The following is a 17,563-nucleotide window of genomic DNA, read 5'->3' as shown; positions in this document are numbered from 1 at the left end:
TTTTCGAATAACAGCCAAAAATCGTTTAACTCAGCAAGATTTATTATGTTAGTGTATTATATCTTCAGCAGTTATATCATGTATTATTATGTGTTGTATATAAGAGAATAAAGATAGATATCTAGTGTTTGGTTTTTTAGAAGATACTCTCCTATAGAAGCACTGGCCAAGGTCACAAGAAGAGAACATACTTCTATTACATCAATTATCAATTTGAAAATGAAATGAGTTTTACGTCCTAATTTTCTGCACCATGTAGGCTAATGAAGACGGACATCACAGGATAGTGCCATATTGAGCCTACTCTCTTTCGATTTCCAACTGTCGAGGGATCTTTAATGTGCCCGACCTGCAGCACACGGGGTCTCTTTATTATCCCATCCGAACGTTAAGACGCTTTTTCCATGTCAACCCCTCTTTAAAAATTTGAAAATGACATGAATGGAGTTTTACGTCCTAATTTTCTGCACCATGTAGGCTAATGAAGGCGAAAAGGACAGGGCAGTGGCATATTAAGCCTACTCCTTTTCGATTTCCAACTGTCGAGGGATCTTTAACGAGCACAGCCTGCAGCACATGGGGCCTCGGTTTATTGTCCCATCCGAACAACTCTTCTCCACTTCAGCCTCTCTTACCTGCATCACTGACAGGGGGAAACCGGGTTAAAAAGAAAGAATTATCTCGACCTATACCGTGAACCACGAACCTCCAGAAATTGTTGTGTGATTTTTTTTATAAATCTTACTATTACGGCGGCACACATACGACATATTTCACTTTTAATTTTGAATTAAAAATATTAATTTTCACATAGGTGATAATTAGGTGATAATTCCTGTAATTTGTAATTAAAACCTTTAATTTTCACCAAGGTTAATTTTTCCATTTTTTGAGTTTATGTGGGTCTCTTGGCTTTGGAAACTTTTCCCAGTTGTACTTGTGGCTTCGAAAATATGTGTTCAGTACTCCCTTGTTGATATGTGGCAAAAAATCTGGGTGCAAACACACTTCTGTTGGTAATCTTCACCCCTTTCAAGCTCAAAATACTCCAGAATTTTAGTGTCTAAGTCAGTATATGCAAGATTTGGGGTCAGGATCAAACTTATCTACCATTTCCTGTGCCTTGTGCCTGTGTCTCTCTCGGCACTACCGGACACTTGCTACAAGTACACCAAACTGTATCCTCGTTTCTATTGAATAAGTTTGTCTCCTGATCGCCACTCTTCATCTCTTTTCTGTTAGATTCCATTTGCTTCCTATCTAAGAGTTGTTCAAGAGTATAAACAGGCTCAAATCTGTATGGCTGAACACTACAATCATGATATTATTCATCTTCTCTCGGTAAACTTGTATCAGAATCATAGGCTGACACCATGTTTGTTATTGTTCTAGAGCTCACTCTACGACACATCCGGTTTCGCGATTAATAAAAAATAATTTTGAACACAAATTAAAAATTTGAGCTGTTGAATATATTTATTTTAACTATAGTAAGATGTATAAAAAAAGCACACAACAATTTCTTTCTTTAATGAGCAAGCGTCGAACTCACAATTATTAACTTGAGTAATACAAGATTAAATTAAAATTAACTATAAATGTTCTGTGCTGTGTACATAGCATAATGAAATTACAACAATGTAACTTCTGAAAAGACTGAAATAAACAATGCTTACAAATAAAAAACAAAAATAAGGTTTGGAACACATTATGTTATTGTTTCAGAGAGTTAATGGATTGGGGTCATTGGACAAGTAAATTACTTAGATTTTTGTTTCTTTTAAAAGCAGTAACCAATCCCTTAGTGAAAATACTCGGAAAGTGATCTTGAAGTTCCTTGTTATATCGTTTGGCAATCAGAAAAGCATTTTTGGCAGTGGGATTATAGGTTACAATAAATAGTATGATTTAATTGCCATGCTGGATATTCAGACCACAGGCACAACGGTTTCGAAATTGATCGATCCAGAAACTCACTCTCTGCAATCGATTAGTTTTGGGTTTAACAGTAGGTATACTATAATCAGGAACTTTTTCAACTGGCAAGACAAGAATATCTTCAATAGAATGATTGTATAGGTTGAAATGATTCGCAATTGGTCTATCTTTCATACGAAGTGTATTGATGGCGGCTAAAACGAGTACGCCACGCATTTTGGGTTTCACCAAACATATTGAACATCGCATTTTTTACAAGAAATTATGCAGATTACATTTTTATACAAGAAAGAACGTCTGACATCTCAAATATTGTACTGCTTTTCTTATTTCTGAGACCAATACCAGACTGGTCCTGATAGCCGGGCTAGCACGCCTTCCATATAAATACATTTGAATAAATCCCTAGATTGACGAAGTGACGTCAGACCCGAGTTACCCCGCAAACCGAACCAGTTCGGCTCACCGGACTGGCCCGCTTCATAATATAACCATGCCCTAAACCATGTTTCTATGTTCGTATACATACATACATCTAAATAGCGCGTTGTCAGGAATGTACAATTTTATAATCTTTACAATAGAATCGGTAGTGTCTTTCAGGTAAGATGGGTGTTTACATGCCAATGGCAGTAGAAAATAATTAATATATTCGGAAACTTGGTATGATTCGCTGGAACAATAAAAAATAAAGGTTTTTCTTTAGGTATTGTATTAGCTACGCACCATTCATACTCTTTGAATTCCAACCAGATTTTTCTAAAAACGGGATTCAGTCTTTCAGTTTCATACTTGTTTTATTCTCTTTTCAGTATATGTAACTCAGTAGATCTGATCCTATTAACTCATGTTTATTTGCTCTTTATTACTTGCAGTCAAGATTTATTCTACCCTATCAGAGACGGAGGTGGGGATCTTGATTTAAATTACATGTTATGATCATACTTTAGTCTCAGAAACTGATTTTTTTAACTGAGCTTAACAGTTATAGTGTTCACAGCTCACCGTCGAAATTAAGCATTCTAATCCATGTGTGTGCAGAATTATCTGCGTTTGAATGTTCAAATGATGACTCATCAATTTAAGATACTCAGTGATATATAGACAGGGCATATATAGAAATAGTGACCAAGACATTTGCACGTTTTCTGTCCCTCATAAAACCTATAAGGACTCCGAAAGTGTCGTGTCAGAACTCGAGGTTCGCGGTAAGGACGTCGCTTTTTACCGTTTTTGTAAGTCGTCAATGCCACGCGTGTGATACAATTTTATTGAGTTAGTGGAGATTTTACTACTTTTGTCTAACGACCTTCTCGGTCCTTTGAACATGTCTAATACTCCCGTCACACCAGAAGGATGTCCTTACTGAACTGATACGGCACAGAAAATTTGCCCAGAGCGTGTAAATAACCCCTTTACACCGAACTCGCTCTCACTGCGTTCTGATAAAAAAAATGGCCAAAGGGCTCAAACTGTGTGCAAACAGGAGTGGACATTTTAACTTCTGGTTACAAACTTCATGGAAGAGCTCGGACGGGTTTGAACGTTCTGTAATTAGACGGAGTAACAATGTACTTAAAACGGCATCGACTTACTATCAATTGCCGTACTTGGATCGTACTATCAGCGTCAATTGGTAGTAAGTGAGCACACCGACCGGGTTCGTTTGTAGCTCGTTCATAATAATAATAACTTTATTTTGGCAACACAATTAGACAAAAGTCTAATTTACAATAGTTCCCACCGAATTACACATTATATACAAAATTACATAAAGAATAAACTCACAGAAAAAATCACATAAAACTTATATACATTTACACTGGATGAGGAAAGAAATATGTACCCAAACCGTCAAATTAATCATTATTGTCAATAAGAACAAACTTCCTCGTGTGTTGTTAAAATGTATATATAGAAGGATTATGTTTTAAAGTTTGTGGTAATGAAGTCCAAAGTAAACCAGCTGTTGATGCATTTTTACTCAATAACTCAAAAACCGTTTGTCTAAAAATCTTCATATTCTAATTTGATCAAGATGAATATAAGTTATCACACCAAATTTGATTAAATTCAGATATAAACTGTAATGTGTTCACAAGCCGTTTGTGATTGTTCTGAGAACAAAAGCTTAGGTCGCCCTGAGCGCGGTATGAGCGTGTATGAAACACGGCAAGTATTGAAGCTTCCACACCGTTTTCGTCTCGACAGTGAATATTTTATTAATGTTTACCACTAGGTCAGAATATTTTCCTTGCTAAACCTTTTTTGCAAGTGAAATTTGCAACACGGTGCCAAATGAAGAAGTTAGTCAGTCTATCTTTATAATAAACTAGTCCACCAAGCTTCACCTCGAAAGTGTAGAGATGAATGAACACATATTTTTCTGTTGTCTATTTTATATGATTTGTCTCCCTTAGACTGGAAAGCCGATCTGTGAAACTTTACATGTATATTATGCATTATGTGTATAATTCTTGAATTAATTAACTTGGATTAATTGAAAACGTGCTATCAGTATCATTTTCAAAATGATGCCAATATTTTGAATGTGCGGGCCAAAGATAAAATGACGGTTGCACGTAATATGTAAAAATGACAAAAATTACAAAATTTTTATATAACTAGGGAAATAACCTGTGCTAAAATTTGGAAAATGACCTTAAAGGGATTGTAAAGAGATTTTTTTAAAAAGTTTTTATGTATATCGGGACACAGATAGTATGCATTTGCACCATTCCAACGTCTGTAGTTGTTGCAATCTCACTTAAACTAGGTTTTAGGTGACGTCACTATCGCAAAATTTGATAAACATAAGGTCCTTTGCATTATTGACGTCATAAAACGTTTAGATTTAATGAAATAGCGGGAACCACAGACGTCTGACTGAAAATTGGAATAGTGTGGTGCGTGGATATACATTAAAATATTTGAAAACCTGTTTACAATCCCATTTAAAGGCGTTAAATTCAAATATACATAATCAATTCCAAAACAATTTCATACACACTTGTAGGCAATTATGCCCATCAATTACATGTTTTTTTAAACGCCCAAATGGAAATGTATATTGTCCTTCGGTCCATATAATAGAGACTACGGTTTTTATCTGATTTTAAGATACATTTGTGTGATTGTTTATATTGATGATATCTTGGACAAAATTGTACCCTGGATTCCAAAAAGGAGTTGTTCATCTAAACTTATCAGTAATTATCAGGGGTATGAGAGTAAAACAATGCATTATTTTTATATTTTATTGTTTTGGCTTATGTTTAAAAGTTTAGTGTTTTGTGTTTAGTAACAATTATATCAAAAATGGGAAACGGCCCAAACGGGTGGGAAAAAATAATGCTTCTTGGTTGAATTTCAACATTATAGATTGTATGGCTTTAAAACTACTACTTCAGAATTGCGCTTACAAAGTTAATGTTTTAATTGAACTTGGCAACGGTTTAAGGTCGAAATAATCACAAAATAAAAAATAGCTTTCCCATTGAGTTTTAAGATTTAAATATGAGCCTTTTGCAAAGGCGTTTCGTTCCGAGACTGTGACTTCCTTGTATATAATTTCTAAATCTGTAACATATAACAAATTATTCAATTACCAGTTATGCGAAAAATCGAAAACGTCGTTTTCTAACTTTGTCTCGAACAGATTTACTCCAACTGTTTTTTGATAAAATAAGACTTTATATCTCTCGTGCTTTTCCCATCATGACAGATAGTCCGGTAGCCGATTATCTTCTCCTGGATTTGAATTGATCTAATTTCAAATTGATAGATGGGCGCCAAATTACATACTTCTCGGAGACAACTTTGCATGAAATTAACTTTTGAAAACCCAGAATTCAGAACGGTTACCGAGGCCTCGTTGTCGCACTTGACTAAGATTCGTTTCCCCCAAAAACAAGACCCCAGTCTGCCAGGCGTATATAAACCGTTAACAACTCTAATCAATGTGAAATAATTCTCTTCGGAAAACTGTCCGCTGTAAAAAAAACCCGAGGCCGTCAAGGCAAGGTTACAAGAAAAAAATTCCGTCTGGTATAGACCACTCCTTTGTCAACACCATAGAAACTCCGTTGAATTGGTCAAGGAAAGTACTCCACCACAATAAATCTTTCTTGACATCCTTAAATAACGGCCATGCTTATCGCCAATTTCGTTAAAGGATTAGCGCAGCCAATTCAAAAGTCTACTGACATAGATCCTACCGAGTCTCACGCAGGTCGAAACAAAATGTAACTTGCCTAATAAGGATTGTAATTCCCACAATAAAGACTTTTTCTTTGCCAACTAGGACTCCACAAGAAGTGAAATTTCATGGACTCTTTCCTTTGTAACTTTTAAAGTCAGACTTACTGTATCTACCAATATCCCTAGGAAAATCATGCTCGTATTAGGCGCGACTGCCTTTTCAGATGCCTATTCGATTCAACAGGATTTTAATAAATCACCCAAACTTTCGAACGCTTCCCAGGTTTTTTCAGGAGTGTCCGCTCCCCCGAAATCATCTAAATAATTCATTGATCTATATCCCAGGTTTTCGAACATGAAACGAATGGACGAGGTTATTCTCTGACAATTCCCTGTCTAAGACAATGGAGTCATTCCACTTAAAGCCCAACAAGTGAACATTCCCCGGACACACTGGGAATTGTCTGTAACATCGTTTTCAGTCTCTTTTGAAACAGAGACACCCTTTACCTTTCTCGTTGATAATATTGACTAAGTCATCTACGCCGTGATAAACTTTGAACTTTTCATCCAAATATCTTTCGTTGGAAATATAGTCATTGACTGAATTCCCTTTCGGGTAACTTCAGTCTAAAATCACTCTTCTTTCATTTGAATCACTTTTTGGGACTGTATTAAGGGGCGATAACTTATAAAAGGAACCGAATGGGTTTTGTTTGAAAGGTTTTAATGAGAGAGTTAAGAATACTTCACTCACTATGGAAAAAGACCTCAGTATTGAAAAGACAACTCACTACAGACAAGATTATAACTTAAAGCTGTCATGCACTAAATAGAACACAAATATTTACTCTTGTCCTGATAATTAGTCATTTTATAAATAAAATTTAAAAATATGTTACAGCTAACTTTGATTTAGGTCCGAAAGTAAGTTGGAGAGTACAGTTAGGTGGAGAATAATTAAGCAGAGGCTGCGGAGCTGGGGGAGGGGGGGGGGGGCCTGGCCCATAACATTTTATTTTTTTAGGGTATGCATATGACATGACACATACATGCTGTTGCGGTGCGTTGCTATATTTCCTCGCTGCGTTTCACAGAACCAAAAGTCTCGGGACTTTCTGTCCGGTGAAACGTAATTGTGCTGAAGGAGATTTCCATTATTTTCAGACGTCATTGTGGGTGGAAGCCGTCAATATGTCACGTACAGCAGCAATAACTCCCCAAGAATCAGAGGAGGTAAAACCCCGGCCTTATCTGTACAACCCACAAGATCAGGATTACCATGACTCCCAAAAATCTTTGATGGATGTATATGTAGTACATATGAAATAAAATAAAAGTGTTTCTTAAACAATTATTTACCGGATGGTTATTGCTAGTCGTTGTCTTGGAGATATTGGCTCACGAGCTTTGTAAATCTTGTTCTATGAGATGCAAAGAAAACTTGTTTGTACCCCCATTTGCAACCCCACGTTATTTCTGATAAATTTTTAGCATCATTCATATTTCTCAAAAATGTTCTGGATCCCTAAGACCCCCTTCGAGATTCTTGCGCCTTTCGTTCTTCAATATTTGGAATTTCAACCCTTACAGTTGTGCCCCCATTAATCAGTCTGTCCCCTATTTGCACCCCAGTTCCAAGAGGCTGTCGCCGCCACTGATCAACGATGACTTAAGTAATCTATTTGTTACTGCACCGTGGTTTATTACATTTATGGTTGATGGGGTATTACATTTATGGTGGGTTTGGTTATTACATTTATGGTTGATGACTATTACATTTATGGTGGGTATTACATTTATGGTGGGTATTACATTTATGGTTGATTTTTGTAACATTTATGGTGGGTATTACCTTTATAATGGGTATTACATTTATGGGTGTTACAGGGACTAGTTGTACAATCTATCTATCTATCTAATAATAAATTACTTATTTATTGCTCTAAATTTTACTAATTAATAAAATACTGATAATTAACCTGTTATTGAAAGATATTACAAGAACAATATCTCCATTGAAACGTGTTTAATAATTCAAGTTATATAATGTCAATAAACATTTTTAAAATAAATTGTACCTAATGCTCATGAAATATCGAATTTTGCACATATTGTCTTTTTTTTTAAATTATTATATTCGGACTAACGACTCGACAAGCATTACTCTAATGCTAAATACAAAAATATCAATTTATTTTTCAAGGTCTCAATTCTCGGTTTTAGGCAACATGTAATCTGAAGGATCCGCTGCTGTTAAGCAAAATGCCGACAGAATATACAAGGTAGAACAACGTTGTCGTTAAAAGAGCATAGTTCACCATTTTCGGAGGAGAAAAGGAAATAATCGTACCTTGGTCTCAGAAATAGTTCAGCTAAACTAATCGGCAAAATTGTTCACAGCTAACTGTCTTCTTAGTCATGTGTATCCATAATAATTATAATTGTCCGTATTCGAAAATTGCAAAAACGACATACATTTGGTCATGTAGAGCATGAAAATGAGGTGGCTTTCAACATTTAACTATTCACTAAATTATTTGTTTCTAAATGATCATGAGCAACACGAAAAGTAAACAATTTCAAATCAAACTTACAAAAAACATCTGCCCCACATGATCCAAATATGAATAGAAAACCAAACAACAGGCATGGGTGTTATCATGTCTAAAAATAATAAAGGAAACCATATGAATGATTTCAAACTCAGGTTCGGCCAATAACCAATTTACATTCAGATAAAATTTAAGTGAAATGAACTATAAAACTTAAATGCACTATATCACGTACTATATTTTAGTTGTTACAAATTAAAATCAATTTGTTGATCAAAAATACGGTGAGTTACTAATGGGTTAATCTTAGTTTTAAGGGCTGGATATACATCTCTATACAAGAGAAAGCACTGTGTATTGATATTAATCCCCTATGGCTATTACCTCCAGTGATAGATTAATACATTTTCGAACTGAATGAAACGAAACTTTAAATAATGAATTAGAAAGTTGAATATTGGGTCGTAGTTTATTGTGGTGTTAAAAAAATAAATAACAACCGAAAACAAAACTTGTGATCATGTCTTGTAGTATGACTAACCTGATGAAATCCAAATTTTTATATGCATGTCCAATTTGAAAGGAAGCCAATCACGAAGACATCAATATGACACAATTAAATTGACTTATTTTAGATGCGATATGTTAGTCATGTCATGTCATGTTAAATTTGATTTGGACCAAATCCAGAGAATGCAAAAAGCTGACCTCAAAATGAAAACAATCACTTTTTATATAGAAACGATGTAAGGATTTTAAAGAAAATATTTATTGTCGTGTGATAAATAGAATTTTTCATAAGTGCTTACGTCAATAAATATTAAATTCATTTCATGAATTTCATTGTAAGATCCTCTATTTTATAAACATGCCATCCCAAGATGGAGAGTAGGTACGTTGCATTATAGATTTGGCATGATTCTAATGAATTAATCGTATACATGAATCATTATACCGTATACTGAAAAAAGGTTGCCCGCGGTCGGAGATCGTTCTTTCTGAAAAAAAAACCCCAAAGAACTTTTGACAACTTTTACACCTTTTTACTATATCTTTAACAGTATTAAAATATTTATATTATTCTTATAAATCTGACAATAGTTGAATAAGCCTTCTGTTAGGTAAGAATATTTATTTAAAATCAATATTTGTATAACACGCTTGAAAAAACTGTCAATACGACTTCAATTTTCAATACTGTCTCAAGAGTCTTTAATTAACAATGGATATTCTATCAATATTCTATTCAATAATTTAAAACTAAAAGCGAATAGTTCAAAACCAAAATAGTACCATTGGATTGTTAGAATGTTTTATTGATAAAGAAATATAAAGATAACTGAAATGTGACAAGAACTGACCAACCTACACTTCAAATGATTCATATTAATGCTAATTGCTTTTTACCACCTTTGAAAGGTTAATGAAAGCCATTGGAGAGGAAATCAATAGAATTTTATTGAATTGTCTTTCTGTGAGACGAATTTTAAAGGTAACTGAAAACAATGGGGTAATTAAAAGTGTTTAATGACCCTTTGATTCCAATTTGTTGGTTTTAGACAGGGAATAAAATACACTTTCAATTTGATAATTTGTATCGCAAAACATACAAATACATGAAAACATAAATCTATATGTGAAGAATCCGGATCTACGTATAAAGAAAACGTCTGTGTCAAAGAACCATGCTGAGATGTTGACAATCTCATTAGATAAGTTTCAATAGTCTTGTTTGAAAAATATCACCGTGATCAATTCTAGAACGAAGATTACAGCCAGATTTTATCTGGAGAGTTGTATATCATCATAATTTCATGTTATTTATTACAACTTTCAGTGCTTCATTGGCGTATTGTGTCTCGTCTTTCTAGTATAGGATTAAAACTACCTTTATGAGACTTCTCAATGTTGTTACGTATGATGTATGACGTAGCATCATCATACGAAATATTGTGTAAACCTTAAAAGCAGATTGTCACACGATATCTATGAGCAACCATATTTTTATTCAGCCAGTGATTTTGTATTATTGGAACAAAGGCTCTTAAATTATAAAAATACTATATGGTTTTCAATACAAAACAAAGAATGCATCGACATTGAATTTGACTGAATCATAAAGTAGTATCTAAATCCTAATGCTCAACTTTATCTTGTAATTCTTGGCTGGATATAATAGAAATTTAATTTGCAAAGCTGTATGGAAAACATTACAGAAAAAGGCGGTGGGTGTAAAATTCCGAATTCCCGAACCGTCCGAACTGTCCGAATTGGGTCAGAAAAGACAAAAAAATCGAAACTAAATTTGCGCCAAAGGGCGTGCACAAATTCGGGAATCAAAACATTTTACATAAAAAAAAAACGAATATTTTTAAAAGCTTCCATTTGATCAAATCACAATTTCTTTCTTTATTTTTCGTGTACACCGTGCAAGTTTATAATAATGCCGTCTATGAATTGATATTTTTGATTTTTAATAAATATAATCGCTATTATCCAATGGACACTTTTTGTTGTCTGTGATCGAAGGCATCTTCCCATTCCCAAGTCACAAAGTTTGATGCCAATGTGAATGATGGGAACAGGCTAACGTGCAGGGAGTAAGATGCCCCTCCCCCCCCCCCCCCCCTCTATCACAGTGTTTCAACCCTTGACTGCAATTGACACCTTATTCTTGTATTATAGAAGATTGCAGTCAAGGTATGAAATAAATAAACCATGCTTTCAGATTAACCTTTTTTATACGTCCGTTCACATTTCTTGTAGGCGCGATAGAGGCTACAGTCTTTATCCGATCTTGATGAAACTTGGTATGCATGTATATATTGATGAGATTTCGGTCAAGTTCAAAATTGGTAATAATCGGAAGAACGGTTACAGAGTTATTGTCCTTGACTTAGTAAAAACGCGTCAAATTTGGCTTGTAGGCATGATAGAGATTACAGTTTTTACCTGATCTTGATGAAACTTGGTATGCATGTATGAGATCTCAGACAAGTTCGAAATTGGTAATAATCGGATGAACGATTTCAGAGTAATTGCCCTTGACATAGTAAAAACTTGCCTTGTAGACACGATAGAGACTACAGTTTTTATCCGATCTTGATGAAACTTCTATATATTGATGAGCTCTCGGTCAAGTTCGGAATTGGTAATAATCGGATGATCGGTTTCAGAGTTATTGCCCTTGACTTAGTAAAAACGCGTCCAATTTTGATTGTAGGCACGATAGAGATTACAGTTTTTATCCAACCTAGATGAAACTAAGTATGCATGTATATATTGACGAGATTTCACTCGAGTTCGTAATTGGAGCCGCGGTGGCTAAGTGAGTCAGACGCTTGCTCGCTAACCTGAAGGTCCAGGATTCAATCCCGGCATAGGTCTAGATAATACCTTCGGATTTTTCCCCCTGTCAGTGATGCAGGTGAGACTTGGAAAAAGCGTCTAGTCGTTCGGATGGGACAATAAACCGAGGATCCGTGTGCTACAGGTTGTGCACGTTAAAGATCCTTCGACAGTTGGAAATCGAAAAAGAGAAGCTAATGCCGCTGTCCTGGCAAAATTTCCCTCATTGCATCCTGCATGCCCGTCTTCATTAGCCCACATGGTGCAGAAAAGTAGGACGTAAAAACTCCATTTCATTTCATTTCGAGTTCGTAATTGGTAACAATGGGATGAAGGGTATCAAAAATATCAATTCATAGACGGCATCATTATAAATTAGCACAGTGAACACGAAATATAAAGAAAAACATTGTGATATGACCAAATGAAAACTTTTAAAAATATTCGTTTTTTGATGTAAAATGTTTTGATTTCCGAATTTGTGCACGACCTTTGGCGCAATTTTAGTTTCGATTTTTTTGTCTTTTCTGACCCAATTCGGGCAATTCGGACAGTTCGGGAATTCGGAATTTTACACCCACGGAGAAAAAAGGGAATGTTGAAAATATTTTCTCTTTTATTCCATGTACAGAACAGTAAAATGCATGCACATTGACAATTTTCTGTAGCAAGAATGGTAAAGCATTATAACTGATACCGTCTTTAGGTTAAAATTTTCGACATCCTGTGTGATTCAAGTTATTTAACTAAAAAGCAATCACAAAACCCAAAAGTTTTACTATCTTTAAACTTGTATTTGTGAAGACGGTCTGGTTGTTGTTCTATTCATAAGTTTTAGTTATACACCCTTGAATGATTCTGAACTGTCACCTGTATCAACAGTCGGCTTGATACGAGATATGTTTCAAATTGAAACCGATATTAAGGATATAAAGTCGTAAATATCTATGCAAATATTCAAGAGGATGATTTTGAACCAAACCGAATTAAACTTTTGACGGCCAGTTTATTAAGGGCCGTTAGTTCTAATACCACTAATATTTCACTACACGTTATTTAATTTTTTTAGGAAAATCCTTAGTAGATCTAAGACGGGTTATTTGGTATCAAACAGTGCGATTACTAACGAGCAGATGTTGAAAGAGGTTTGCTGCCTCTGTGTCAATTGACTCGAAACAGATGATAATCTGTTAAAACTATTAATCTATTGTTGAGTATCGACAAGACATGAAATGGAAATAACTGCATGATAGCCATAGGCTATTATTGTTTTATTAATATTGGACAATATAATGTTAATATGTCTCGTGTTTCATTGATGTTTACGAACATTTCCTGATTAGTCTGTTGTTCTCCAAATAGGTTGTGCGGAACCTGCTTTTTATATTAATTGATCAATGTGACATTGATGAAAAACACATCTATAACCGTTTAGTGTTAATTTCTGAATGACTATTTGTATGTACTACGAACTCTGAAGTCGAATTGAGTCAAAGCTAATCTTTTAATTATCCCATGTGTGCAGATTTTTTGCGATAATGAGGATTAGGCCATTGATTCTCATATATACAGAGACACTGCATGACAGAGATTTGTGGTCATTGACATAAGATAAGGGTATGTTAAAGGGTCAAAAGATCTGATGTGACTGTGTGAGAAGCATGTGGATGTTCAGCCTTGAATGTGAAAAATATACATGTATTGACAGTTATATGTTTGATTAACAAATCAGGATATGACCACCGTGAGCAACAGGAAACGATTTTTGTATCATTAATACATTGAAGTATAAATAGAAAGACAGTGTTTAATGTATCATAAAGCCAGTTAATTCATTTTGACTTTAAAAGACATCGTATTTCCGAAGGAGATCAGTTTCAAGTTTCATCGTCTCGAATCTGATGACAAAATATGACATTCACGCGATGATTTGAAGTACAAGCTGCGAGGAAATCTCAAGTGATCTTTCCTAATTCTAATAATATCTTCTGTTTAAATAGCTTTGTGTAGTTCTTGCGTGTGACATTTTGAGCGATTTCTGGCGAAATTTGTTGTTGGATTGTATATTAGATAAATTTCAACCATGACATACAATTGTGACGGATTAAATAATACAAATACGACCAACTTAACAAATACTGTCGTTGAAAGTAATGAATTGTCTTTAGACAATATCTTCTTCATTATTATAAATATTATTTTAATGGTTTTTATTTGTCCCGGAAATATCTTGACCATTGTAGCGGTATGGAGAACTCCTATATTAAGAACTGTACCCAATATGTATGTTGTGTCTCTTGCTGTAGCAGATCTACTTGCCGGAATGGTTCTTCCAATGCAGATTTTGAATTTCATTCCTGCTTTGAAGACAACTCTCTCTGTATCTAAATATTTCTGTTTATTTCGACACGTAACTTTCTTCGTATCAGTGACTGCTTCTGTGATCAGCATGGTAAACATAGCTTTTGATAGAGCTTTTTATATTGGATATCCATTTAAATATGAGATGTATTCTACTGCAGTGAAAACTGGTTGTTTTATAACCTTCACTTGGACGTTTTCTGCGTTACTGGGAAGCATACCACTTTATTCTAATAACTGGACACCCTGCAGTAATTGTAATATATTTACAGTTTTAACTAAACAATACCAAGTAGATATATTAGGTACAAGTTTTATTGTGTGTTGTATTCTCACTATATTATGCTATGGTTATATTCTTCGTATCGCTAAACAACAACAATCGAAAATAACAGAATTTGAAATGGAGCCGTCGAAACACCGTGCAAAAGAAAAGGACCTCAGACTCGTCAAACAATTTTGTTTAGTTTTTGGAATATTTTTTGTGTGTTGGATACCAGCATTTTTGTCGGTAATCATAGGCCATCATGGCGGCTATGTTCCACCCATTGTAACAAACATTGTAGTTCCCATTGCTATTCTGAATTCTGGTATGAATTTCATAGTATATGCAGTTAAGAACAAAGAATTTCGTCACGCATTTGCTAAAATGCTTTGTTCAAAAAAAGACAATTTAATTGGACCAACTGTTTTCCGTGTAGAGGTGGAATCCAGTCCATTCTGAATGTGTTGTGCACTTGGCAAATATTTTTGAATCACAGAATTTAGGAATTCTGTTTTCTATAAGATAGGCAGGCCTACTTTAAAAACAAGATTGTATGGATTATGATATAGGCCTATTTACTTTCATGTTTTATGATTTAGGAAATCGTAGCACAGCCAATTATTTTACAAAACTTCTCCATAACCTCTGTAAACAGACACATTTATCACATTTAGCTTTACAAATAAATATAGTTTAAAAAGAAAACAGACTTATGTAGTTGAAATGCTTCTTGAAGTTGTAAACAGAATCATAAATGTCGTTATACAGAAATGTTTTTGATACGGAAGCGTCCTGGGGCGATGATAAATAAAGAAATATTTTGTTATATTATCATTTAATTTATGTTGATAAAGCGAAAATAAGACTTTAATTTCAAGATATCTTTTTACCCTTTTTCGTGTTAATTATCAATTATTATTAATTAATCAGAAATTGATACTTTTTCCGACTATCTAGTTATTAAAGGGAATCGTTATTATCAACTTTAATCCTAATTTTGCGTCCTGTGTCTGTGCTATCGTAACATTGTTTTCAATGCAATGTCACATTATGATGTGGTAGAGACATTCCTGCAAAAATGCATAACATGGCATCTTTAAAATCAAAACGTTTCAAATGTTTCTCCCGTATCTTCTCTGGCTGACCTTGTACTTTCGATATTAAAAGTGTTTCTTAACTTGTCACTATGTGTACTCCGAGGTAAAATTTGAGGAGAAGTAAAAAAAAATACACAAAGAGGTAATTTGTAGTAAATAAAGGGGAAATTTAGTCAAACTAAACTTGCTGATCTTCAGAATTACTCATCACCTGCAATTATCCACAGATAATGAATGTCTGAGTCCAAATTTGAGTACACAAACACAAATCTTGCTATTGCCGTTATCTCATGGAGTGCATTTAGCACAATATTGGCGATCTTGAAAAAAAGGAGTCAGTATGGATATTTCTGAACGCAGCGCTCTACGCCTTAAATAAACAAAGCTAGTTCCGTCAAGATTGACTTTCTACAATGTCCTTTTTACAAACGGTACCAAAATATAGTCGAGAGGTAGGCTTAACTGAGTATGTACAAAGAATGGGAAATCCTACCCCTCGAGTGTTTTGTGGTACCGCGTAGGGTACAAGGGCTGCGAACTTTGGATCTTAACATGGTAACAATTCTCAAAAACTAGCAACCCAAAAGTGGGTCGTTATCTCATCTGTATATCACGTCCGAGGAACGGGTAGGGCCAGATGTTGAGACTATTTATGACGGATGGTGACATTAGATGTCTGTGAATGGCAGTATATTTTGCTGAATGACAGTATATCACGCAAACTCAATAACAAACGAACGAGCTAATGGTATCCAAATCGAAGCTGTCATTACATGTGTACTAAGCGTTACTCAAGATCAATCTCAAACTCAAAACGTGATTACAATGCTGTCGGTAGCCGTCCACAGACGTAAAGGATTTGCTAAGGATTTAGATAGAATTTGCTCTGGTCTTTTTTTTTCATTAAGTTTGAATTTGAGTTTTAGTTTGCGTACACAAGTAACTCATGTCACAACTCTTAAATAATTTCAATGAAATCCCAATTTCACTTGTTGATGACGTTTTGGAAACGGAAAGAATAGAAATCTCAGCATTGAGTTATATTTCTAAACGGTGTAAAAAAAAAAACCTCTTATTTACGGGTTCAAATGTCACAAGGCCAATTAAAAAGTGATTTTGTGAGTCTGAAACCAGCTGTCTGTATATATTGGCTCATTAATTAATTGTTGTCGTGGCCATGGAGACGTGGCCAATTTGACAGCAGCCAAATGACAACTGACCGATATTTTTCGGAATTCATTTTACAGCTGCGATCAAGCTCAAAGTCAAACTCAGAACGTGATTACGTGTGTCAATAAGAGATAATTCCGCAAAACCATCGGCGTATAAAGGAGGAGAGGAAAGTCCCATACAGTAATGCCTTAAATAAAGTCATCTTACAGGCTGTGTGTAGCCGTCTGCAGACGCAACCAGTCGCTCACTCAGCCATCCTTTGCGCTTACGGAGGTCTTGAGTTTGAATTTAAGAACACAGGGATGTAGGCTAAACAGAAAATTGGATTTAGAAAGGATTTTCTCTGGTCGGTTTGTGTTTAAATTTGAATATGATTTAAGAGGTGACTTTCGCGACCCAGATGACACTGCTTACTTGATTAGATTTTAAGATTATTTAACTTTTTGCTTTGAATGATTTTCAGTATTTTAGAATTAACAACAATGCTATTGCACACTATCGCTTCAAAAAAATTATATTATTATCAATTAATTATTATTATTATTGTGTAAAGTATCTAAAATTGATATATGATACTCAAATATAGATCAAAATACATAATTAGTAGTCTAATAAATGTTTTCGAT

The 17,563-nt window shown here is 34.6% G+C and overlaps 1 protein-coding gene across 1 annotated transcript; it reads left to right on the top strand.

The window, feature by feature from the left end:
* Nucleotides 1-14,124: 14,124 nt before the first annotated feature.
* LOTGIDRAFT_157548 (hypothetical protein) lies at nt 14,125-15,126 on the top strand (the record flags this gene model as incomplete). The annotated part of the gene is made up of 1 exon (XM_009049757.1): nt 14,125-15,126. One exon carries the CDS (start codon nt 14,125-14,127, stop codon nt 15,124-15,126), a length of 1,002 nt encoding a protein of 333 aa, XP_009048005.1.
* Between the last annotated feature and the right edge of the window lie 2,437 nt (nt 15,127-17,563).

The sequence above is a fragment of the Lottia gigantea genome, assembly GCF_000327385.1.
Source record: "Lottia gigantea unplaced genomic scaffold LOTGIsca_14, whole genome shotgun sequence".
Classification (NCBI taxonomy): Eukaryota; Metazoa; Mollusca; class Gastropoda; family Lottiidae; genus Lottia; species Lottia gigantea.
This window is presented reverse-complemented; position numbering and strand designations above follow the sequence as displayed.